Below are 23,642 nucleotides of genomic sequence, written 5' to 3' on the forward strand. Positions count from 1 at the left end.
GTTTTTCCTAGCCACCGTGCTTCTTTCACATGCTTTGCTTGCTGTTTGGGGTTTTAGGCTGGGTTTCTGTACAGCACTTTGAGAATATCAGCTGATGTACGAAGGGCTATATAAAAATAAATTTGATTTGATTTGATTTGATTGCCTGCCTACCTCTCTATAGAACAGTTAGCTGCCTGCCTGCCTGCCTCTCTATAGAACAGTTAGCTGCCTGCCTGCCTGCCTCTCTATAGAACAGTTAGCTGCCTGCCTGCCTCTCTATAGAACAGTTAGCTGCCTGCCTGCCTCTCTATAGAACAGTTAGCTGCCTGCCTGCCTCTCTATAGAACAGTTAGCTGCCTGCCTGCCTGCCTCTCTATAGAACAGTTAGCTGCCTGCCTGCCTGCCTCTCTATAGAACAGTTAGCTGCCTGCCTGCCTGCCTCTCTATAGAACAGTTAGCTGCCTGCCTACCTCTCTATAGAACAGTTAGCTGCCTGCCTGCCTACCTCTCTATAGAACAGTTAGCTGCCTGCCTGCCTACCTCTCTATAGAACAGTTAGCTGCCTGCCTGCCTGCCTCTCTATAGAACAGTTAGCTGCCTGCCTGCCTGCCTCTCTATAGAACAGTTAGCTGCCTGCCTGCCTGCCTCTCTATAGAACAGTTAGCTGCCTGCCTGCCTACCTCTCTATAGAACAGTTAGCTGCCTGCCTGCCTCTCTATAGAACAGTTAGCTGCCTGCCTGCCTGCCTCTCTATAGAACAGTTAGCTGCCTGCCTGCCTGCCTCTCTATAGAACAGTTAGCTGCCTGCCTGCCTCTCTATAGAACAGTTAGCTGCCTGCCTGCCTCTCTATAGAACAGTTAGCTGCCTGCCTGCCTGCCTCTCTATAGAACAGTTAGCTGCCTGCCTGCCTGCCTCTCTATAGAACAGTTAGCTGCCTGCCTGCCTGCCTCTCTATAGAACAGTTAGCTGCCTGCCTGCCTCTCTATAGAACAGTTAGCTGCCTGCCTGCCTGCCTCTCTATAGAACAGTTAGCTGCCTGCCTGCCTACCTCTCTATAGAACAGTTAGCTGCCTGCCTGCCTCTCTATAGAACAGTTAGCTGCCTGCCTGCCTGCCTCTCTATAGAACAGTTAGCTGCCTGCCTGCCTCTCTATAGAACAGTTAGCTGCCTGCCTACCTCTCTATAGAACAGTTAGCTGCCTGCCTGCCTCTCTATAGAACAGTTAGCTGCCTGCCTGCCTGCCTCTCTATAGAACAGTTAGCTGCCTGCCTGCCTACCTCTCTATAGAACAGTTAGCTGCCTGCCTACCTCTCTATAGAACAGTTAGCTGCCTGCCTACCTCTCTATAGAACAGTTAGCTGCCTGCCTGCCTCTCTATAGAACAGTTAGCTGCCTGCCTGCCTCTCTATAGAACAGTTAGCTGCCTGCCTGCCTGCCTCTCTATAGAACAGTTAGCTGCCTGCCTGCCTCTCTATAGAACAGTTAGCTGCCTGCCTGCCTGCCTCTCTATAGAACAGTTAGCTGCCTGCCTGCCTCTCTATAGAACAGTTAGCTGCCTGCCTGCCTACCTCTCTATAGAACAGTTAGCTGCCTGCCTGCCTGCCTCTCTATAGAACAGTTAGCTGCCTGCCTGCCTCTCTATAGAACAGTTAGCTGCCTGCCTGCCTCTCTATAGAACAGTTAGCTGCCTGCCTGCCTCTCTATAGAACAGTTAGCTGCCTGCCTGCCTCTCTCTATAGAACAGTTAGCTGCCTGCCTGCCTCCTCTCTATAGAACAGTTAGCTGCCTGCCTACCTCTCTATAGAACAGTTAGCTGCCTGCCTGCCTCTCTATAGAACAGTTAGCTGCCTGCCTGCCTACCTCTCTATAGAACAGTTAGCTGCCTGCCTGCCTACCTCTCTATAGAACAGTTAGCTGCCTGCCTGCCTCTCTATAGAACAGTTAGCTGCCTGCCTGCCTGCCTCTCTATAGAACAGTTAGCTGCCTGCCTGCCTGCCTCTCTATAGAACAGTTAGCTGCCTGCCTGCCTCTCTATAGAACAGTTAGCTGCCTGCCTGCCTCCTCTCTATAGAACAGTTAGCTGCCTGCCTGCCTACCTCTCTATAGAACAGTTAGCTGCCTGCCTGCCTGCCTCTCTATAGAACAGTTAGCTGCCTGCCTGCCTCTCTATAGAACAGTTAGCTGCCTGCCTGCCTCTCTATAGAACAGTTAGCTGCCTGCCTGCCTACCTCTCTATAGAACAGTTAGCTGCCTGCCTGCCTACCTCTCTATAGAACAGTTAGCTGCCTGCCTGCCTACCTCTCTATAGAACAGTTAGCTGCCTGCCTGCCTGCCTCTCTATAGAACAGTTAGCTGCCTGCCTGCCTGCCTCTCTATAGAACAGTTAGCTGCCTGCCTGCCTGCCCTCTATAGAACAGTTAGCTGCCTGCCTGCCTGCTCTATAGAACAGTTAGCTGCCTGCCTGCCTCTCTCTATAGAACAGTTAGCTGCCTGCCTGCCTGCCTCTCTATAGAACAGTTAGCTGCCTGCCTGCCTGCCTCTCTATAGAACAGTTAGCTGCCTGCCTGCCTCTCTATAGAACAGTTAGCTGCCTGCCTGCCTGCCTCTCTATAGAACAGTTAGCTGCCTGCCTGCCTGCCCTCTATAGAACAGTTAGCTGCCTGCCTGCCTACCTCTCTATAGAACAGTTAGCTGCCTGCCTGCCTACTCTATAGAACAGTTAGCTGCCTGCCTGCCTACCTCTCTATAGAACAGTTAGCTGCCTGCCTGCCTACCTCTCTATAGAACAGTTAGCTGCCTGCCTGCCTCTCTATAGAACAGTTAGCTGCCTGCCTGCCTCTCTATAGAACAGTTAGCTGCCTGCCTGCCTCTCTATAGAACAGTTAGCTGCCTGCCTGCCTGCCTCTCTATAGAACAGTTAGCTGCCTGCCTGCCTACCTCTCTATAGAACAGTTAGCTGCCTGCCTGCCTCTCTATAGAACAGTTAGCTGCCTGCCTGCCTCTCTATAGAACAGTTAGCTGCCTGCCTGCCTGCCTCTCTATAGAACAGTTAGCTGCCTGCCTGCCTGCCTCTCTATAGAACAGTTAGCTGCCTGCCTGCCTGCCTCTCTATAGAACAGTTAGCTGCCTGCCTGCCTACCCTCTATAGAACAGTTAGCTGCCTGCCTGCCTGCCTCTCTATAGAACAGTTAGCTGCCTGCCTGCCTACCTCTCTATAGAACAGTTAGCTGCCTGCCTGCCTCTCTATAGAACAGTTAGCTGCCTGCCTGCCTACCTCTCTATAGAACAGTTAGCTGCCTGCCTGCCTACCTCTCTATAGAACAGTTAGCTGCCTGCCTGCCTGCCTCTCTATAGAACAGTTAGCTGCCTGCCTGCCTACCTCTCTATAGAACAGTTAGCTGCCTGCCTGCCTCCTCTCTATAGAACAGTTAGCTGCCTGCCTGCCTCTCTCTATAGAACAGTTAGCTGCCTGCCTGCCTCCTCTCTATAGAACAGTTAGCTGCCTGCCTGCCTGCCTCTCTATAGAACAGTTAGCTGCCTGCCTGCCTACCTCTCTATAGAACAGTTAGCTGCCTGCCTGCCTGCCTCTCTATAGAACAGTTAGCTGCCTGCCTGCCTGCCTCTCTATAGAACAGTTAGCTGCCTGCCTGCCTGCCTCTCTATAGAACAGTTAGCTGCCTGCCTGCCTGCCTCTATAGAACAGTTAGCTGCCTGCCTGCCTGCCTCTCTATAGAACAGTTAGCTGCCTGCCTGCCTGCCTCTCTATAGAACAGTTAGCTGCCTGCCTGCCTGCCTCTCTATAGAACAGTTAGCTGCCTGCCTGCCTGCCTCTCTATAGAACAGTTAGCTGCCTGCCTGCCTACCACTCTATAGAACAGTTAGCTGCCTGCCTGCCTACCTCTCTATAGAACAGTTAGCTGCCTGCCTGCCTACCTCTCTATAGAACAGTTAGCTGCCTGCCTGCCTCTCTATAGAACAGTTAGCTACCTGCCTGCCTCTCTATAGAACAGTTAGCTGCCTGCCTGCCTCTCTATAGAACAGTTAGCTGCCTGCCTGCCTGCCTCTCTATAGAACAGTTAGCTGCCTGCCTGCCTGCCTCTCTATAGAACAGTTAGCTGCCTGCCTGCCTGCCTCTCTATAGAACAGTTAGCTGCCTGCCTGCCTGCCTCTCTATAGAACAGTTAGCTGCCTGCCTGCCTCTCTATAGAACAGTTAGCTGCCTGCCTGCCTGCCTGCCTCTCTATAGAACAGTTAGCTGCCTGCCTGCCTGCCTCTCTATAGAACAGTTAGCTGCCTGCCTGCCTGCCTCTCTATAGAACAGTTAGCTGCCTGCCTGCCTGCCTCTCTATAGAACAGTTAGCTGCCTGCCTGCCTACCACTCTATAGAACAGTTAGCTGCCTGCCTGCCTACCTCTCTATAGAACAGTTAGCTGCCTGCCTGCCTACCTCTCTATAGAACAGTTAGCTGCCTGCCTGCCTCTCTATAGAACAGTTAGCTGCCTGCCTGCCTCTCTATAGAACAGTTAGCTACCTGCCTGCCTCTCTATAGAACAGTTAGCTGCCTGCCTGCCTCTCTATAGAACAGTTAGCTGCCTGCCTGCCTGCCTCTCTATAGAACAGTTAGCTGCCTGCCTGCCTGCCTCTCTATAGAACAGTTAGCTGCCTGCCTGCCTCTCTATAGAACAGTTAGCTGCCTGCCTCTCTATAGAACAGTTAGCTGCCTGCCTGCCTGCCTCTCTATAGAACAGCTAGCTGCCTGCCTGCCTCTCTATAGAACAGTTAGCTGCCTGCCACTCTATAGAACAGTTAGCTGCCTGCCTGCCTACCTCTCTATAGAACAGTTAGCTGCCTGCCTGCCTGCCTCTCTATAGAACAGTTAGCTGCCTGCCTACCTCTCTATAGAACAGTTAGCTGCCTGCCTGCCTACCTCTCTATAGAACAGTTAGCTGCCTGCCTACCTCTCTATAGAACAGTTAGCTGCCTGCCTGCCTACCTCTCTATAGAACAGTTAGCTGCCTGCCTGCCTGCCTCTCTATAGAACAGTTAGCTGCCTGCCTACCTCTCTATAGAACAGTTAGCTGCCTGCCTGCCTCTCTATAGAACAGTTAGCTGCCTGCCTGCCTACCTCTCTATAGAACAGTTAGCTGCCTGCCTGCCTCTCTATAGAACAGTTAGCTGCCTGCCTGCCTCTCTATAGAACAGTTAGCTGCCTGCCTGCCTACCTCTCTATAGAACAGTTAGCTACCTGCCTGCCTACCTCTCTATAGAACAGTTAGCTGCCTGCCTGCCTGCCTCTCTATAGAACAGTTAGCTGCCTGCCTGCCTGCCTCTCTATAGAACAGTTAGCTGCCTGCCTGCCTGCCTCTCTATAGAACAGTTAGCTGCCTGCCTGCCTCTCTATAGAACAGTTAGCTGCCTGCCTGCCTCTCTATAGAACAGTTAGCTGCCTGCCTGCCTGCCTCTCTATAGAACAGGTAACTGGCCAGCGTGTCTGTAATAACCTCATAACAGCACATGTTCTGGGACTCTTGTGGCAGTCTAACCTACATTGTGGGCTGCTTTCCGATCACCACTTTGGCACGATCTCTAAGATATTACACATAAATAACCAGAGTCCTATGGCATAGAGGACCATGTCCCAAATGGCACCCTATTCCCTATATAGTGCACTACTTTATACTAGAGTCCTATGGCATCCTATTTCATATATATATATATATATATATATATATATATATATATATATATATATATATATATATATATATATATATATAATACACTACTTTATACCAGAGTCCTATGGGAATAGGGTGCCATTTGGGACACACTTTCCCAGAGCTCGATCAGGTCAGACGACATCATGTCATGAATCACTATTTCTGTTGTGTAATGCAGCCTCACACATGAAACCAGAAAGATCCTTTGACACCACCCATAGTAGGGAGTGGTCACGGTGGGGGGGGGGACTAGGATAACCCAGAGCCATATACAAATGTGGGCCGTGGCTGCGGATTCAACTCTAAAGTTCACGGGACCAAAAAGACTGTGAGCTTCCTGAAGCTTCTGCACCGTGTTTATTCTCTCCTTTACACGGTCTCTGCTCTACTCCTAGAGAACAGTCTCCTTTACACAGTCTCTGCTCTACTCCTAGAGAACAGTCTCCTTTACACGGTCTCTGCTCTACTCCTAGAGAAGAGTCTCCTTTACACGGTCTCTGCTCTACTCCTAGAGAACAGTCTCCTTTACACAGTCTCTGCTCTACTCCTAGAGAACAGTCTCCTTTACACGGTCTCTGCTCTACTCCTAGAGAACAGTCTCCTTTACACGGTCTCTGCTCTACTCCTAGAGAACAGTCTCCTTTACACGGTCTCTGCTCTACTCCTAGAGAACAGTCTCCTTTACACCGTCTCTGCTCTACTCCTAGAGAAGAGTCTCCTTTACACAGTCTCTGCTCTACTCCTAGAGAAGAGTCTCCTTTACACAGTCTCTGCTCTACTCCTAGAGAAGAGTCTCCTTTACACAGTCTCTGCTCTACTCCTAGAGAACAGTCTCCTTTACACAGTCTCTGCTCTACTCCTAGAGAACAGTCTTCTTTACACCGTCTCTGCTCTACTCCTAGAGAACAGACTCCTTTACACGGTCTCTGCTCTACTCCTAGAGAACAGTCTCCTTTACACCGTCTCTGCTCTACTCCTAGAGAAGAGTCTCCTTTACACAGTCTCTGCTCTACTCCTAGAGAACAGTCTCCTTTACACAGTCTCTGCTCTACTCCTAGAGAAGAGTCTCCTTTACACAGTCTCTGCTCTACTCCTAGAGAACAGTCTCCTTTACACCGTCTCTGCTCTACTCCTAGAGAACAGTCTCCTTTACACCGTCTCTGCTCTACTCCTAGAGAACAGTCTCCTTTACACCGTCTCTGCTCTACTCCTAGAGAACAGTCTCCTTTACACGGTCTCTGCTCTACTCCTAGAGAACAGTCTCCTTTACACCGTCTCTGCTCTACTCCTAGAGAAGAGTCTCCTTTACACAGTCTCTGCTCTACTCCTAGAGAACAGTCTCCTTTACACAGTCTCTGCTCTACTCCTAGAGAACAGTCTCTGCTCTACTCCTAGAGAACAGTCTCTGCTCTACTCCTAGAGAACAGTCTCTGCTCTACTCCTAGAGAACAGTCTCTGCTCTACTCCTAGAGAACAGTCTCTGCTCTACTCCTAGAGAACAGTCTCTGCTCTACTCCTAGAGAACAGTCTCTGCTCTACTCCTAGAGAACAGTCTCTGCTCTACTCCTAGAGAACAGTCTCCTTTACACCGTCTCTGCTCTACTCCTAGAGAACAGTCTCCTTTACACGGTCTCTGCTCTACTCCTAGAGAACAGTCTCCTTTACACAGTCTCTGCTCTACTCCTAGAGAACAGTCTCTGCTCTACTCCTAGAGAACGGTCTCTGCTCTACTCCTAGAGAACAGTCTCCTTTACACGGTCTCTGCTCTACTCCTAGAGAACAGTCTCTGCTCTACTCCTAGAGAACAGTCTCTGCTCTACTCCTAGAGAACAGTCTCTGCTCTACTCCTAGAGAACAGTCTCTGCTCTACTCCTAGAGAACAGTCTCTGCTCTACTCCTAGAGAACAGTCTCTGCTCTACTCCTAGAGAACAGTCTCTGCTCTACTCCTAGAGAACAGTCTCTGCTCTACTCCTAGAGAACAGTCTCTGCTCTACTCCTAGAGAACAGTCTCTGCTCTACTCCTAGAGAACAGTCTCTGCTCTACTCCTAGAGAACAGTCTCTGCTCTACTCCTAGAGAACAGTCTCTGCTCTACTCCTAGAGAACAGTCTCTGCTCTACTCCTAGAGAACAGTCTCTGCTCTACTCCTAGAGAACAGTCTCTGCTCTACTCCTAGAGAACAGTCTCCTTTACACGGTCTCTGCTCTACTCCTAGAGAACAGTCTCCTTTACACGGTCTCTGCTCTACTCCTAGAGAACAGTCTCCTTTACACGGTCTCTGCTCTACTCCTAGAGAACAGTCTCTGCTCTACTCCTAGAGAACAGTCTCCTTTACACAGTCTCTGCTCTACTCCTAGAGAACAGTCTCCTTTACACAGTCTCTGCTCTACTCCTAGAGAACAGTCTCCTTTACACAGTCTCTGCTCTACTCCTAGAGAACAGTCTCTGCTCTACTCCTAGAGAACAGTCTCTGCTCTACTCCTAGAGAACAGTCTCCTTTACACCGTCTCTGCTCTACTCCTAGAGAACAGTCTCCTTTACACAGTCTCTGCTCTACTCCTAGAGAAGAGTCTCCTTTACACAGTCTCTGCTCCTCTCCTAGAGAACAGTCTCCTTTACACAGTCTCTGCTCTACTCCTAGAGAACAGTCTCCTTTACACCGTCTCTGCTCTACTCCTAGAGAAGAGTCTCCTTTACACAGTCTCTGCTCCTCTCCTAGAGAACAGTCTCCTTTACACAGTCTCTGCTCTACTCCTAGAGAACAGTCTCCTTTACACAGTCTCTACAAGAACACAACGATCACAGTATTCTACATAACAGAATATATCTCATAACTTACTGTAAGTAAAAAAATAAATTAAAAAAACACCGCATTAAACCGTGAATTATAAATCTTCACGTTTTTACTGGTGAAACATCCATGCAGCATCATTCTGTTTAGTAACCATTTGATCTCAATTTCATTTAGGATATGCATTTACATGTTATGTTATGGCTCCCGATTGGTGCCGCGGTCTAAGGGGGCGTCACTACAGTCCCTGGTTCGAATCCGAGGCTGCATCACATCCGGCCGTGACGGACGGCCCAGCGTTGTCCGTGGTAAAAGCCGTCATCGTAAATAAGAACTCTTAACTGACTTGCTTAGTTAAATAAAGTTTTAAATAAAAAGTAAATATGCCGTGTTGAAGTAGCCTAAAGTGTTCCCGTGTGGCTCTGTTGATAGAGCATGGTGTTTGCAACGCCAGGGTTGTGGGTTCGATTCCCACGGGGGACCAGTACGAAAAGGAAAAAAAATAATAATGTATGAAATGTATGCATTCACTACTGTAAGTCACTCTGGATAAGAGCGTCTGCTAAATGTTAAGTGTTGTTTTGAATGATGTACAGTGAATACATTTTTAGTGTAGAGGGTGTGTATTTATTCCGAGTGGCGCTCGCTGTTGAGTGAGTCGTACATGCGCAGAAGCTTCGGGAAGCTCTGGATCTTGCGGCCCGGCGGGAATAAAGATCCCGAAAACGTTAGATCTGTACAATGTAATGTAGATCCTGATTGTATCCCAAATGGCACCCTATTCCCTATAGTCCACTACTAGTGATCAGGACCCAGAGGGTGAGTAGTGCATTATAATACTTTGGTAGGTGCTGCTATTTGTACTATTTCACATGTACAAGTGTGTATTATACATATGTGACTCAATGTTTTTTATTTTTACATTGGATAAAAGTAGAGATTCAGAGCTACAAAATGGTATAAAATACACAACAGTTGAGAAACAATAGGAGAGTAATTCTGCTTTGAAAGATGGAAACTCACTTTTGAGAAATTGGAAAAGTATATATATATATATATATATATATATTTTTTTTTGTGCATATCCCAAATCCCGAGACATGTTCGGAGAGAGAGGTCACGGCCAGGGTGGGGTCATTATCAATCTGGACCGCAGGCCCAAGGGAGCTGTTGTTTTAAATAGTTACCATGTAACGTCATGCTTTTCAATGGCCTGTCTATTTAATTGCTACACAGAGACGCCTCACCATACCAACTGTGTAACAGACAACACCATGAAGTAAACATATGATTATAACATCACAACGTTGTTGACAATGCTTATTTACAATGCAGGCATACCATGTAGCCTAGCTATTATATAACTCTAAGAATACCATAGTCAAGTCGTATTTTAAAAAAAACATTTAATTCATTTAAGTTAATAAAATGTGGTCCATTGTAGCTCAGTTGGTATAGCTTGTAACACCAGGGTAGTGGGTTCGATTCCCGCACATATATTTTTTTTAAAACTTTATTTAACTAGGCAAGTCAATTAAGAACAAATTGTTATTTATAATGACAGTCTACAGGGGAACAGTGGGGTTAAACTGCTTTGTTCAGGGGCTGAACGACAGATTTATACCTTGTCAGATCAGAGGATTTGACCCAGCAACCAACGCAATAAACACTAGGCTACTTTCCGCCCTATGACTAAGTTGCTTTGGTTAAAAGCGTCTGCTAAATGGAATATAATAATAATAATAATGTTATTAACTACATCCTAGACAAATTGCTCCTTATTTTATTAGATATTGTAAATGATTAAGAGCAAACTTTGCCCAGATCCTAAGTCTGACTATAGTATTGTATCTGTCATATTGACAGCGTGATCTGCTTTCTCATTGGAAAGACACTTACTCCTAAGCTTTTGGGTCCAAGACACGAAAACAGCGTCCTATATTATATCTGGGGGGGTTAAAAGTATAATAACATTTGGTTTACATTGTGTCAGCTAAAGTGCTGATCTTTATTTTGTTGGCCATGTTTCTACAACACTTGTGTATATGGGGTCACTAGCTACAGCACTGAGTCAGCTGGTTTGACATGTTAGCCAGTAGCTCGATAGCATGTTAGCTAGCAAATCATTATTCGTTTTAACTAAATAAGTCATTACTCGCTAAAAAAACCTTTTTTTTAGAGGGTTTTACAGTAGTAATTCAATAAGTGCCGATTTGGTAAGGTAACATTCACATAGTTATCCCGCTAGCGAGTTAACATGAACATGATCTACCTAGCTAACTAAGCTAATTAGCGAGGAAGGAGATTAGCTAGCTACAACTCCCTAGCCCCAATTTCAGCACGAAAGAGATTTAAAAAATATATGTTTTCTTAGTTTAAAGTTTCTCACCTTGTCACTAAGGCTGTCAGGATCCCCTCCTCCTCCTCCTCTTCCTCTCTTTCTTAGCTCCGTCATGTTTTCCTTATTTCACTCACGACACATAAAACGAGTCTGAAGACGACTGACGACGAGCTTCCAATTGAAGTCAACTCTCGTAATCCGGTTATGAAGATCTTCGGTTACCGATTCTGCTGCACATGTGCTGTTATTTTTTTCGACAGAACATTCACAACAACAGTACGCACCCTCCCGTCTACTACTCTCAACCGAATGCGTTCTTGCATTTGTTTATCACCACCGTTCCCGTTCGCCATCTCAGGTGTCTGAACCTATGGTGAAGCTAGACACTGAGGACTAAAACCCACAATAGTGGAATTTGCTGTTCGCCTTCAAAATAAATGTCCCCCGTTCCTCCCTCCACCATTTGAAAGTGATGTAAAAGGAAACTAATAGTGGAATCATGCCATATTTCGACTAGATAATACCAAATAAGGCTGGAATGTTTTTATATAAATGAAACAAAAGACAATAGTTAGTTAATTTGACAAAAAAAAAAGTATAACTCCGTTTAAATCGCACTTTGGATGTATAGATTTCAGAATTGCATTGGGGGCATACTTGCATGCACTGGATAGCCTTACCAATATAGAGTTTATACAAATACTAGAGTCATAGCTAGTGTTATGGCTTTTCAACCTCTGCCATATCGTGGATTCAGAGCTATCAATCTATTAGAACTCAAAGGGTTTTCTTTAATGGAAGCTTCTCTAATGTCAAACATGTTATGTGTGGTGTACCGCAGGGCAGCTCTCTAGGCCCTCTACTCTTTTCTATTTTTTACCAATGACCTGCTATGGGCATTAAACAAAGCATGTGTGTCCATGTATGCTGGTGATTCAACCATATACCCATCAGCAACCACAGCTAATGAAGTCACTGAAACCCTTAACAAAGAGTTGCAGTCTATTTTGGAATGGGTGGCCAGTAATAAACTGGTTCTGAACATCTGTAAAACTAAGAGCATTGGATTTGGTACAAATATTTCCCTAAGTTCTAGACCTCAGCTGAATCTGATAATGAATGGTGTGGCTGTTGAACAAGTTGAGGAGACTAAATTACTTGGCGTTACCTTAGATTGTAAACTGTCATGGTCAAAACAGATAGATTCAATGGTTGTAAAAATGGGGAGAGGTCTAGCCGTAATAAAGAGATGCTCTGCTCTTTTGACACCACACTCCAAAAAGCAAGTTCTGCAGGCTCTAGTTTAGTCTAATCTTGATTATTGTCCAGTCGTGTGGTCCAGTGCTGCAAGGATAGACCTAGTTAAGCTGCAGCTGGCCCAGAACAGAGCGGCACGTTTTGCTCTTCACTGTAATCAGAGGGCTGATATAAATACTATGCATGCCAGTCTCTCTTGGCTAAGAGTTGAGGAGAGACTGACTACATCACTTCTTTTTTGTAAGAAACCTAAATGTATTGAAAATCCCAAATTGTTTGCATAGTCAACTTACACACAGCTCTGACACACACACTTATCCCACCAGATTTGCCACCAGGGGTCTTTTCACAGTCCCCAAATCCAGAACAAATTCAAGAAAGCGTACAGTATTATATAGAGCCCTTATTGCATGGAACTTCCTTCCATCTCATATTGCTGAAATAAACAGCAAACCTGTTTCAAAAAACAGATAAAGCAACACCTCACGCCACAACGCCTCTCCCCTATTGGACCTAGATAGTTTGTGTGTATACATTGATATGTAGGCTACGTGTGCCTTTTTAAAAATGTATGTAATTCTGTCCTTGAGCTGTTCTTGTCTATTGATGTTCTGTAATATGTCATTCTGTATTATGTTTCATGTTTTGTGTGGAACCCCAGGAAGAGTAGCTGCTGCTTTTGCAACAGCTAATGGGGATCCTAATAAAATACCGAAAATACCAAAACCCTCAGAGGAAGTAATCAGACATGTGGGGAGAGGGGCATTCCTTACCAAACCACATGTCCTTTGTTTTGGAGGTGTTCAGAACAAGGGTAAGGGCAGAGAAAGCTTGTTGGACACTAAGAAAGCTTTGTTGTAGAGCGTTTAACACAACATCCGGGAAGGGGCCAGCTGAGTATAAGACTATCATCTGCATGTAAATGGATGACAGAGCCTCCTACTGCCTGAGATATGTTGTTGATGTAAATTGAGAAGAGCGTGGGGCCTAGGATCGAGACTTGGGGTACTCCCTTGGTGACAGGAAGTGGCTGAGACAGCAGATGTTCTGACTTTATACACTGCACTCTTTGAGAATGGAATGGTCTACCGTATCAAAAGCTTTGGCAAAGTCAATAAAAATAGCAGCACAACATTGCTTAGAATCAAGGGCAATTGTGACATCATTGAGGACCTTTAAGGTTGCAGTGACACATCCATAACCTGAGCGGAAACCAGATTGCAAACCAGAGAAAATACTATAGACATCAAGAAATCCAGTAAGTTGATTATTGACAAGTTTCTCCAAACGCTTTTGATAAGCAGGACAAAATAGAAATAGAGTTAGGATCACCTATATCTCTCCCTTTAAATAAAAGCAGAAACGTAGCTGTCATCCTAAGCAATGGGAACCTCCCCAGAGAGAAACGGATTAAAAACGGCCAGAGAAAGGCTTGGCGATGATAGAGGCAGCAACTTTAAAGAAGAAAGGGTCTGAACCATCTCACACAGATGGGTTTTTTTGGGTGTCAAGTTTAAGGAGCTTCTTTAGCATCTCGGACTCAGTGACAGCCTGCAGGAAAAATTTTTGTAGAAAAGGAAAACCAAAGTAAAAACCAAATTATAAAATGGAGTTAAAAGCTTGTGTTGAAAAACAAAGGGGTTTGTTTCTTATCACACTCAAAGAGGCACTAAACCACAGACAAGCACTTCCAACATCTCTCATGCCAAATGGAGCACTGGGACAGAAGCTGTTAAATATCACCTGTACAGGTGTAACACATACTGACTAATGAGGTGACAAGCCAGTACAGGTGTAACACATACTGACTAATGAGATGACACGCCAGCACAGGTGTAACACATACTGACTAATGAGGTGACAAGCCAGTACAGGTGTAACATACTGACTAATGAGGTGACAAGCCAGTACAGGTGTAACACATACTGACTAATGAGATGACAAGCCAGTATAGGTGTAACATACTGACTAATGAGGTGACAAGCCAGTACAGGTGTAACACATACTGACTAATGAGGTGACAAGCCAGTACAGGTGTAACACATACTGACTAATGAGATGACAAGCCAGTACAGGTGTAACACACTGACTAATGAGGTGACAAGCCAGTACAGGTGTAACACATACTGACTAATGAGGTGACAAGCCAGTACAGGTGTAACACATACTGACTAATGAGGTGACAAGCCAGTACAGGTGTAACACATACTGACTAATGAGGTGACAAGCCAGTACAGGTGTAACACATACTGACTAATGAGATGACAAGCCAGTACAGGTGTAACACATACTGACTAATGAGATGACAAGCCAGTACAGGTGTAACACATACTGACTAATGAGATGACAAGCCAGTACAGGTGTAACACATACTGACTAATGAGGTGACAAGCCAGTACAGGTGTAACACATACTGACTAATGAGATGACAAGCCAGTACAGGTGTAACACATACTGACTAATGAGATGACAAGCCAGTACAGGTGTAACATATTGACTAATGAGATGACAAGCCAGTACAGGTGTAACATACTGACTAATGAGGTGACAAGCCAGTACAGGTGTAACATACTGACTAATGAGATGACAAGCCAGTACAGGTGTAACATACTGACTAATGAGGTGACAAGCCAGTACAGGTGTAACATACTGACTAATGAGATGACAAGCCAGTACAGGTGTAACACATACTGACTAATGAGATGACAAGCCAGTACAGGTGTAACATACTGACTAATGAGATGACAAGCCAGTACAAGTGTAACACATACTGACTAATGAGATGACAAGCCAGTACAGGTGTAACATACTGACTAATAAAATGACAAGCCAGTACAGGTGTAACACATACTGACTAATGAGATGACAAGCCAGTACAGGTGTAACACATACTGACTAATGAGATGACAAGCCAGTACAGGTGTAACACATACTGACTAATGAGATGACAAGCCAGTACAGGTGTAACATACTGACTAATGAGATGACAAGCCAGTACAGGTGTAACACATACTGACTAATGAGGTGACAAGCCAGTACAGGTGTAACATACTGACTAATGAGATGACAAGCCAGTACAGGTGTAACACATACTGACTAATGAGATGACAAGCCAGTACAGGTGTAACATACTGACTAATGAGATGACAAGCCAGTACAGGTGTAACACATACTGACTAATGAGATGACAAGCCAGTACAGGTGTAACATACTGACTAATGAGATGACAAGCCAGTACAGGTGTAACACATACTGACACCAATCACTGTTCTCAATGTGATTGGTGTCAGTATGTTCTCAAAATATAAATATTAAACCAATGCCTTTAACAAGAGTTCACAAATATTAGCATTGGAGCTTTTATTGCGGGACTCTTAAACCACTGAAATTAGACACAAAATGGATAGTTTTGCCTGTACAGTGCAATATTTGCTTCTGTATAAAAGGGGAAAGGGGGGATACCTAGTCAGTTGTATAACGGAATGCGTTCAACTGAAGTGTGTCTTCCGCATTTAACCCTCTGAATCAGAGAGGTGCAGGGGGCTGCTAGTGTCCAGGCGTACCGATTTCAGCTGCTTGACCGCAGTAAAAGTCCTGCAACACTTCCTATGACCTTGTTTTTTTGTTCAAACTCATGTTTTGTATTCTAGGGACTCTAGTGAGTAGAACTGGACTAGGGACTCTAGTGAGTAGACTGGACTAGGGACTCTAGTGAGTAGACTGGACTAGGGACTCTAGTGAGTAGGCTGGACTAGGGACTCTAGTGAGTAGACTGGACTAGGGACTAGAGTGAGTAGACTGGACTAGGGACTCTAGTGAGTAGACTGGACTAGGGACTCTAGTGAGTAGGCTGGACTAGGGACTCTAGTGAGTAGACTGGACTAGGGACTCTAGTGAGTAGACTGGACTAGGGACTCTAGTGAGTAGAACTGGACTAGGGACTCTAGTGATTAGACTGGACTAGGGACTCTAGTGATTAGACTGGACTAGGGACTCTAGTGATTAGACTGGACTAGGGACTCTAGTGATTAGACTGGACTAGGGACTCTAGTGATTAGACTGGACTAGGGACTCTAGTGAGTAGACTGGACTAGAGACTCTAGTGAGTAGACTGGACTAGGGACTCTAGTGAGTAGACTGGACTAGAGACTCTAGTGAGTAGAACTGGACTAGGGACTCTAGTGATTAGACTGGACTAGGGACTCTAGTGAGTAGACTGGACTAGGGACTCTAGTGAGTAGACTGGACTAGAGACTCTAGTGAGTAGACTGGACTAGGGACTCTAGTGAGTAGACTGGACTAGGGACTCTAGTGAGTAGACTGGACTAGAGACTCTAGTGAGTAGACTGGACTAGGGACTCTAGTGAGTAGAACTGGACTAGGGACTCTAGTGAGTAGACTGGACTAGGGACTCTAGTGAGTAGACTGGACTAGGGACTCTAGTGAGTAGAACTGGACTAGGGACTCTAGTGAGTAGAACTGGACTAGGGACTCTAGTGAGTAGAACTGGACTAGGGACTCTAGTGAGTAGGCTGGACTAGGGACTCTAGTGAGTAGGCTGGACTAGGGACTCTAGTGAGTAGAACTGGACTAGGGACTCTAGTGAGTAGGCTGGACTAGGGACTCTAGTGAGTAGACTGGACTAGGAACTCTAGTGAGTAGACTGGACTAGAGACTCTAGTGAGTAGGCTGGACTAGGGACTCTAGTGAGTAGACTGGACTAGGGACTCTAGTGAGTAGACTGGACTAGGGACTCTAGTGAGTAGACTGTACTAGGGACTCTAGTGAGTAGGCTGGACTAGGGACTCTAGTGAGTAGATTGGACCAGGGACTCTAGTGAGTAGACTGGACTAGGGACTCTAGTGAGTAGGCTGGACCAGGGACTCTAGTGAATAGGCTGGACTAGGGACTCTAGTGAGTAGGCTGGACTAGGGACTCTAGTGAGTAGACTGGACCAGGGACTCTAGTGAGTAGACTGGACTAGGGACTCTAGTGAATAGAACTGGACTAGGGACTCTAGTGAGTAGACTGGACTAGGGACTCTAGTGAGTAGAACTGGACTAGGGACTCTAGTGAGTAGACTGTACTAGGGACTCTAGTGAATAGAACTGGACTAGGGACTCTAGTGAGTAGACTGGAGTAGGGACTCTAGTGAATAGAACTGGACTAGGGACTCTAGTGAGTAGGCTGGACTAGGGACTCTAGTGAGTAGACTGGACTAGGAACTCTAGTGAGTAGACTGGACTAGGGACTCTAGTGAGTAGGCTGGACTAGGGACTCTAGTGAGTAGACTGGACTAGGGACTCTAGTGAGTAGACTGGACTAGGGACTCTAGTGAGTAGACTGTACTAGGGACTCTAGTGAGTAGGCTGGACTAGGGACTCTAGTGAGTAGATTGGACCAGGGACTCTAGTGAGTAGACTGGACTAGGGACTCTAGTGAGTAGGCTGGACCAGGGACTCTAGTGAATAGGCTGGACTAGGGACTCTAGTGAGTAGGCTGGACTAGGGACTCTAGTGAGTAGACTGGACCAGGGACTCTAGTGAGTAGACTGGACTAGGGACTCTAGTGAATAGAACTGGACTAGGGACTCTAGTGAGTAGACTGGACTAGGGACTCTAGTGAGTAGAACTGGACTAGGGACTCTAGTGAGTAGACTGTACTAGGGACTCTAGTGAATAGAACTGGACTAGGGACTCTAGTGAGTAGACTGGACTAGGGACTCTAGTGAATAGAACTGGACTAGGGACTCTAGTGAGTAGACTGGACTAGGGACTCTAGTGAGTAGAACTGGACTAGGGACTCTAGTGAGTAGACTGTACTAGGGACTCTAGTGAGTAGGCTGGACTAGGGACTCTAGTGAGTAGACTGGACCAGGGACTCTAGTGAGTAGACTGGACCAGGGACTCTAGTGAGTAGGCTGGACTAGGGACTCTAGTGAGTAGGCTGGACTAGGGACTCTAGTGAGTAGGCTGGACTAGGGACTCTAGTGAGTAGACTGGACCAGGGACTCTAGTGAGTAGAACTGGACCAGGGACTCTAGTGAGTAGAACTGGACCAGGGACTCTAGTGAGTAGACTGGACTAGGGACTCTAGTGAGTAGGCTGGACTAGGGACTCTAGTGAGTAGGCTGGACTAGGGACTCTAGTGAGTAGAACTGGACTAGGGACTCTAGTGAGTAGGCTGGACTAGGGACTCTAGTGAGTAGGCTGGACTAGGGACTCTAGTGAGTAGGCTGGACTAGGGACTCTAGTGAGTAGGCTGGACTAGGGGCTCTAGTGAGTAGACTGGACTAGGGACTCTAGTGAGTAGACTGGACTAGGGACTCTAGTGAATAGAACTGGACTAGGGACTCTAGTGAGTAGACTGGACTAGGGACTCTAGTGAGTAGGCTGGACTAGGGACTCTAGTGAGTAGGCTGGACTAGGGACTCTAGTGAGTAGGCTGGACTAGGGACTCTAGTGAGTAGAACTGGACTAGGGACTCTAGTGAGTAGACTGGACTAGGGACTCTAGTGAGTAGAACTGGACTAGGGACTCTAGTGAGTAGACTGGACTAGGGACTCTAGTGAGTAGGCTGGACTAGGGACTCTAGTGAGTAGGCTGGACTAGGGGCTCTGGTGAGTAGGCTGGACTAGGGGCTGTAGTGAGTAGACTGGACTAGGGACTCTAGTGAGTAGACTGGACTAGGGACTCTAGTGAATAGAACTGGACTAGGGACTCTAGTGAGTAGACTGGACTAGGGACTCTAGTGAGTAGGCTGGACTAGGGACTCTAGTGAGTAGAACTGGACTAGGGACTCTAGTGAGTAGACTGGACTAGGGACTCTAGTGAGTAGACTGGACTAGGGACTGTAGTGAGTAGGCTGGACTAGGGACTCTAGTGAGTAGACTGGACTAGGGACTCTAGTGAGAAGACTGGACTAGGGACTCTAGTGAGTAGAACTGGACTAGGGACTCTAGTGAGTAGGCTGGACTAGGGACTCTAGTGAGTAGGCTGGACTAGGGACTCTAGTGAGTAGGCTGGACTAGGGGCTCTAGTGAGTAGGCTGGACTAGGGGCTGTAGTGAGTAGACTGGACTAGGGACTCTAGTGAGTAGACTGGACTAGGGACTCTAGTGAATAGAACTGGACTAGGGACTCTAGTGAGTAGACTGGACTAGGGACTCTAGTGAGTAGGCTGGACTAGGGACTCTAGTGAGTAGGCTGGACTAGGGACTCTAGTGAGTAGGCTGGACTAGGGACTCTAGTGATTAGACTGGACTAGGGACTCTAGTGAGTAGACTGGACTAGGGACTCTAGTGAGTAGACTGGACTAGAGACTCTAGTGAGTAGACTGGACTAGGGACTCTAGTGAGTAGACTGGACTAGGGACTCTAGTGAGTAGACTGGACTAGAGACTCTAGTGAGTAGACTGGACTAGGGACTCTAGTGAGTAGAACTGGACTAGGGACTCTAGTGAGTAGACTGGACTAGGGACTCTAGTGAGTAGACTGGACTAGGGACTCTAGTGAGTAGAACTGGACTAGGGACTCTAGTGAGTAGAACTGGACTAGGGACTCTAGTGAGTAGAACTGGACTAGGGACTCTAGTGAGTAGGCTGGACTAGGGACTCTAGTGAGTAGGCTGGACTAGGGACTCTAGTGAGTAGAACTGGACTAGGGACTCTAGTGAGTAGGCTGGACTAGGGACTCTAGTGAGTAGACTGGACTAGGAACTCTAGTGAGTAGACTGGACTAGGGACTCTAGTGAGTAGGCTGGACTAGGGACTCTAGTGAGTAGACTGGACTAGGGACTCTAGTGAGTAGACTGGACTAGGGACTCTAGTGAGTAGACTGTACTAGGGACTCTAGTGAGTAGGCTGGACTAGGGACTCTAGTGAGTAGATTGGACCAGGGACTCTAGTGAGTAGACTGGACTAGGGACTCTAGTGAGTAGGCTGGACCAGGGACTCTAGTGAATAGGCTGGACTAGGGACTCTAGTGAGTAGGCTGGACTAGGGACTCTAGTGAGTAGACTGGACCAGGGACTCTAGTGAGTAGACTGGACTAGGGACTCTAGTGAATAGAACTGGACTAGGGACTCTAGTGAGTAGAACTGGACTAGGGACTCTAGTGAGTAGACTGTACTAGGGACTCTAGTGAATAGAACTGGACTAGGGACTCTAGTGAGTAGACTGGACTAGGGACTCTAGTGAATAGAACTGGACTAGGGACTCTAGTGAGTAGACTGGACTAGGGACTCTAGTGAGTAGAACTGGACTAGGGACTCTAGTGAGTAGACTGTACTAGGGACTCTAGTGAGTAGGCTGGACTAGGGACTCTAGTGAGTAGACTGGACCAGGGACTCTAGTGAGTAGACTGGACCAGGGACTCTAGTGAGTAGGCTGGACTAGGGACTCTAGTGAGTAGGCTGGACTAGGGACTCTAGTGAGTAGGCTGGACTAGGGACTCTAGTGAGTAGACTGGACCAGGGACTCTAGTGAGTAGAACTGGACCAGGGACTCTAGTGAGTAGAACTGGACCAGGGACTCTAGTGAGTAGACTGGACTAGGGACTCTAGTGAGTAGGCTGGACTAGGGACTCTAGTGAGTAGGCTGGACTAGGGACTCTAGTGAGTAGAACTGGACTAGGGACTCTAGTGAGTAGGCTGGACTAGGGACTCTAGTGAGTAGGCTGGACTAGGGACTCTAGTGAGTAGGCTGGACTAGGGACTCTAGTGAGTAGGCTGGACTAGGGGCTCTAGTGAGTAGACTGGACTAGGGACTCTAGTGAGTAGACTGGACTAGGGACTCTAGTGAATAGAACTGGACTAGGGACTCTAGTGAGTAGACTGGACTAGGGACTCTAGTGAGTAGGCTGGACTAGGGACTCTAGTGAGTAGGCTGGACTAGGGACTCTAGTGAGTAGGCTGGACTAGGGACTCTAGTGAGTAGAACTGGACTAGGGACTCTAGTGAGTAGACTGGACTAGGGACTCTAGTGAGTAGAACTGGACTAGGGACTCTAGTGAGTAGACTGGACTAGGGACTCTAGTGAGTAGGCTGGACTAGGGACTCTAGTGAGTAGACTGGACTAGGGACTCTAGTGAGAAGACTGGACTAGGGACTCTAGTGAGTAGAACTGGACTAGGGACTCTAGTGAGTAGGCTGGACTAGGGACTCTAGTGAGTAGGCTGGACTAGGGACTCTAGTGAGTAGGCTGGACTAGGGGCTCTGGTGAGTAGGCTGGACTAGGGGCTGTAGTGAGTAGGCTGGACTAGGGACTCTAGTGAGTAGGCTGGACTAGGGACTCTAGTGAGTAGGCTGGACTAGGGACTCTAGTGATTAGACTGGACTAGGGACTCTAGTGAGTAGACTGGACTAGGGACTCTAGTGAGTAGACTGGACTAGAGACTCTAGTGAGTAGACTGGACTAGGGACTCTAGTGAGTAGACTGGACTAGGGACTCTAGTGAGTAGACTGGACTAGAGACTCTAGTGAGTAGACTGGACTAGGGACTCTAGTGAGTAGAACTGGACTAGGGACTCTAGTGAGTAGACTGGACTAGGGACTCTAGTGAGTAGACTGGACTAGGGACTCTAGTGAGTAGAACTGGACTAGGGACTCTAGTGAGTAGAACTGGACTAGGGACTCTAGTGAGTAGAACTGGACTAGGGACTCTAGTGAGTAGTCTGGACTAGGGACTCTAGTGAGTAGGCTGGACTAGGGACTCTAGTGAGTAGAACTGGACTAGGGACTCTAGTGAGTAGGCTGGACTAGGGACTCTAGTGAGTAGACTGGACTAGGAACTCTAGTGAGTAGTCTGGACTAGGGACTCTAGTGAGTAGGCTGGACTAGGGACTCTAGTGAGTAGACTGGACTAGGGACTCTAGTGAGTAGACTGGACTAGGGACTCTAGTGAGTAGACTGTACTAGGGACTCTAGTGAGTAGGCTGGACTAGGGACTCTAGTGAGTAGATTGGACCAGGGACTCTAGTGAGTAGACTGGACTAGGGACTCTAGTGAGTAGGCTGGACCAGGGACTCTAGTGAATAGGCTGGACTAGGGACTCTAGTGAGTAGGCTGGACTAGGGACTCTAGTGAGTAGACTGGACCAGGGACTCTAGTGAGTAGACTGGACTAGGGACTCTAGTGAATAGAACTGGACTAGGGACTCTAGTGAGTAGAACTGGACTAGGGACTCTAGTGAGTAGACTGTACTAGGGACTCTAGTGAATAGAACTGGACTAGGGACTCTAGTGAGTAGACTGGACTAGGGACTCTAGTGAATAGAACTGGACTAGGGACTCTAGTGAGTAGACTGGACTAGGGACTCTAGTGAGTAGAACTGGACTAGGGACTCTAGTGAGTAGACTGTACTAGGGACTCTAGTGAGTAGGCTGGACTAGGGACTCTAGTGAGTAGACTGGACCAGGGACTCTAGTGAGTAGACTGGACCAGGGACTCTAGTGAGTAGGCTGGACTAGGGACTCTAGTGAGTAGGCTGGACTAGGGACTCTAGTGAGTAGGCTGGACTAGGGACTCTAGTGAGTAGACTGGACCAGGGACTCTAGTGAGTAGAACTGGACCAGGGACTCTAGTGAGTAGAACTGGACCAGGGACTCTAGTGAGTAGACTGGACTAGGGACTCTAGTGAGTAGGCTGGACTAGGGACTCTAGTGAGTAGGCTGGACTAGGGACTCTAGTGAGTAGAACTGGACTAGGGACTCTAGTGAGTAGGCTGGACTAGGGACTCTAGTGAGTAGGCTGGACTAGGGACTCTAGTGAGTAGGCTGGACTAGGGACTCTAGTGAGTAGGCTGGACTAGGGGCTCTAGTGAGTAGACTGGACTAGGGACTCTAGTGAGTAGACTGGACTAGGGACTCTAGTGAATAGAACTGGACTAGGGACTCTAGTGAGTAGACTGGACTAGGGACTCTAGTGAGTAGGCTGGACTAGGGACTCTAGTGAGTAGGCTGGACTAGGGACTCTAGTGAGTAGGCTGGACTAGGGACTCTAGTGAGTAGAACTGGACTAGGGACTCTAGTGAGTAGACTGGACTAGGGACTCTAGTGAGTAGAACTGGACTAGGGACTCTAGTGAGTAGACTGGACTAGGGACTCTAGTGAGTAGGCTGGACTAGGGACTCTAGTGAGTAGACTGGACTAGGGACTCTAGTGAGAAGACTGGACTAGGGACTCTAGTGAGTAGAACTGGACTAGGGACTCTAGTGAGTAGGCTGGACTAGGGACTCTAGTGAGTAGGCTGGACTAGGGACTCTAGTGAGTAGGCTGGACTAGGGGCTCTGGTGAGTAGGCTGGACTAGGGGCTGTAGTGAGTAGACTGGACTAGGGACTCTAGTGAGTAGACTGGACTAGGGACTCTAGTGAATAGAACTGGACTAGGGACTCTAGTGAGTAGACTGGACTAGGGACTCTAGTGAGTAGGCTGGACTAGGGACTCTAGTGAGTAGAACTGGACTAGGGACTCTAGTGAGTAGACTGGACTAGGGACTCTAGTGAGTAGACTGGACTAGGGACTGTAGTGAGTAGGCTGGACTAGGGACTCTAGTG

General features: G+C 47.2%; 1 protein-coding gene across 2 annotated transcripts in view; it reads right to left on the reverse strand.

Moving 5' to 3' along the window:
- Positions 1-11,240, reverse strand: part of LOC106585948 (phosphatidate cytidylyltransferase 1) — an 84,063-nt gene extending 72,823 nt beyond the window's left edge. The window contains exon 1 of one of the 2 annotated variants that reach the window (XM_045707067.1): positions 10,884-11,239. In XM_045707067.1, the coding sequence (XP_045563023.1) occupies positions 10,884-10,949 (66 nt within the window). In that variant the 5' untranslated portion in view covers positions 10,950-11,239. Of the gene's footprint in view, positions 1-10,883 lie in introns of both variants that reach the window. The other variant, XM_045707068.1, reaches the window with a different exon arrangement.
- Between the last annotated feature and the right edge of the window lie 12,402 nt (positions 11,241-23,642).

Source organism: Salmo salar, chromosome ssa24 (genome assembly GCF_905237065.1).
Source record: "Salmo salar chromosome ssa24, Ssal_v3.1, whole genome shotgun sequence".
Lineage (NCBI taxonomy): Eukaryota > Metazoa > Chordata > Actinopteri > Salmoniformes > Salmonidae > Salmo > Salmo salar.